The sequence below is a fragment of the Cyprinodon variegatus genome, unplaced genomic scaffold, assembly GCF_000732505.1.
Source record: "Cyprinodon variegatus isolate N-32 unplaced genomic scaffold, C_variegatus-1.0 Scaffold175, whole genome shotgun sequence".
In the NCBI taxonomy this organism is placed as follows: Eukaryota; Metazoa; Chordata; class Actinopteri; order Cyprinodontiformes; family Cyprinodontidae; genus Cyprinodon; species Cyprinodon variegatus.
The window spans coordinates 156,799-159,147 of NW_015150628.1; the positions used below are offsets into that span (position 1 = coordinate 156,799).

The 2,349-nt window shown below is 40.0% G+C and overlaps 1 protein-coding gene across 2 annotated transcripts in view; it reads right to left on the reverse strand.

Annotated features, from left to right (window-relative positions):
- Positions 1-252: 252 nt before the first annotated feature.
- Positions 253-2,349, reverse strand: part of LOC107087195 (E3 ubiquitin-protein ligase SMURF1) — a 19,534-nt gene continuing 17,437 nt past the window's right edge. The window contains exons 17-18 of one of the 2 annotated variants that reach the window (XM_015378628.1): positions 1,858-1,933; positions 253-1,784 (exon numbers count right to left, since the gene is read on the reverse strand). In XM_015378628.1, the coding sequence (XP_015234114.1) occupies positions 1,685-1,784; positions 1,858-1,933 (176 nt within the window). In that variant the 3' untranslated portion in view covers positions 253-1,684. Of the gene's footprint in view, positions 1,785-1,857; positions 1,943-2,349 lie in introns of both variants that reach the window. The other variant, XM_015378627.1, reaches the window with a different exon arrangement.

Below are 2,349 nucleotides of genomic sequence, written 5' to 3' on the forward strand. Positions count from 1 at the left end.
ATCATTTTGTCTTTTCTTCTGTATGGAAAATTATGTGATAAACATTTAGCTCAAACATGAATTCAGACACTTGACTCTAAACATGGGCTTACCTTTTCAAAGAGATGGTTGTAACTCTAGTTCTAGGTTCACCTATCTATCTACGTATCTATGTCTCAATCTCTCCATCCATCCATCAACACAATGTAGCTATTTGCAGAGATAATGACACATAAACAGTATTTTATTTTCAATTTAATTTCTTTTAATATAATCTTATTTACATTGTATTTTTTCATAAATGTTTAGTACATTGTAAGTTACAATACTTTTGCATCCATTACACAGTGAAATTAGACCATAAAAAATGCAGATTGAAATAACACTGCTTAACAGTCTTCAATCTACAACAGAACTCCCTCCCCCACCTGTTTCTTGCTCAGTAAAATTTGATTTCATTCTCTTCTATGGAGTTTAAATGGTGGAAAAGCTTTTCATTCATTGTGGTCTTAAAACAGGATGAAAACTCCTAACATTCAGGGCTGCAGAAAGGAAATCATTATTTTAAGACAATTAAAAAGACGGGAATATGGGCGTTAAAAGACATTTAAAAAAGGTTTATGGGATTTTTTTTTTTTTTTTACAAACAAAGTGGCTTTTTTTTGCATCTTGAGGTTCATTCTTATTAAAAACAATAATAATAACCCATAAAATAGCAGGACATACCTTTTGATATATTAAAAATGTCAGATTAGTGTTATTTCTCTAATTGTAGCTGGGAAAAGCCTGTTCCTTTGCACGTCAGAAAATGTAACTTGGTGTTTTAATACACCAACAACATGAGAGTATTTCTCCACAGTAACATGAATGTTAAAAGTAACAGAGCTCAATAAAATCCACTTTGTGGATGACTTGAATTGCTTGAGAATTGACCCTTCAGCTCCGGTAGGTTGAGCTGCGATTGTGAGGGCTCATTGCAGAGCATATAGCAGCTTGGTCAGTAATCATTTAGTAATAAATAATAAAACATCAGAAAGAAGCAGAGTGGTCACAAGTTCAAACGGAAGAGACAAAAAGGTTACCAAATGGAGGACCAGGCTCATTTTATGATCTTTACAGCGTAACTGAGTGCCATGCTTGACACACATGCACACACACACACACACACACACACATACAAAAATCCCACTCTCTCACATGCAGACGGAGACAAAGACACGCATCAGTGGTTAAACATGAAGCATGACTACTAGTCAATCAATCAGCTCGTTACTGAGACAATCGCTCCCCGCCTTGTTCTCCGCACGCCTCAATCCAGAGTCCGCAGGCTCGAATGCGATTGGCTGATTGTACCCGGAGACTCGGGTGCCACTTGAGTCAAATTTGCCGTGGTTCCACATTCTCCAGAGTGACATCATAGCTTGTTAAAACTGAAGAATAAAAATGCTTCTTGAAAATATCTGAAAAATTTTAAAATCCCACCCCTCCCTCCTCCTGCTGTGCTTCCTCGTTTCACCGCCGTCGGTTCGGTGGAGCCGAGGTGACAAGAGGCGCCGTGTGTTCTTGTAATGCTTGGCTGTTCTGTATACTCTGCAGTACACTTAGAATCCAGTTCATGTGTGCATATATGGAAAACGTTGTTTAGTTGGTGTGCAAGTGCAAGCAAGGTGTGACTGTGTGCGTCTTTGTCCTGGCGGTGGATTCATCACTCCACGGCAAAGCCACAGGTCTCCTCCACGGCTGTCAGCAGTTTCTCGTAAAGTTTCTCGTAAGACTCATAGGGAGGGATATCTATCCTGTTAAAACTGGACACAGAAAACCTTCATTAGTCACTACGACCAAACGTAGAACAAACCACAGCTTTTTGGCTCTCCTTACCATGTGTGAGCTTTGGGGAGGTTCTCTGTGTTGGCGTCTATCAAATGGATGGTGAAGAGCCTCGGTCCTGCAGAACCTGTAGAGCCTTACACACATACATTCTAGTTATCACTGCTCTATGATGGGAAACAGATCACTTTAAATCTACACACATCGCTGGGTTTGCCAGCATTTTATGACCTCACCAGTATAAATACACTACTTTACAACATTACAACCAGCACTATTCTATGCTATGGTGATTCTGTGTGCAGGACTAGAACAAAGCAGCTCCTCATTACAGGAAGGAGTTTGAAGCAGGTCTCTAGTAGCCCTGCATTGCTGGATAATAACAGAAAACCATTTCACTGTAGCTTTAAATGCATGTTCGTCCAGCTGGAGGGTAAACTTCTATTTTCAGACTAAGTAGAAGCTTCAAAAGACGCAGCCAGACGTGCGTTAAGAGCGTTTTTAACACACAGACGGGACTAGCAGGCATTGGGAGGAGCTAAA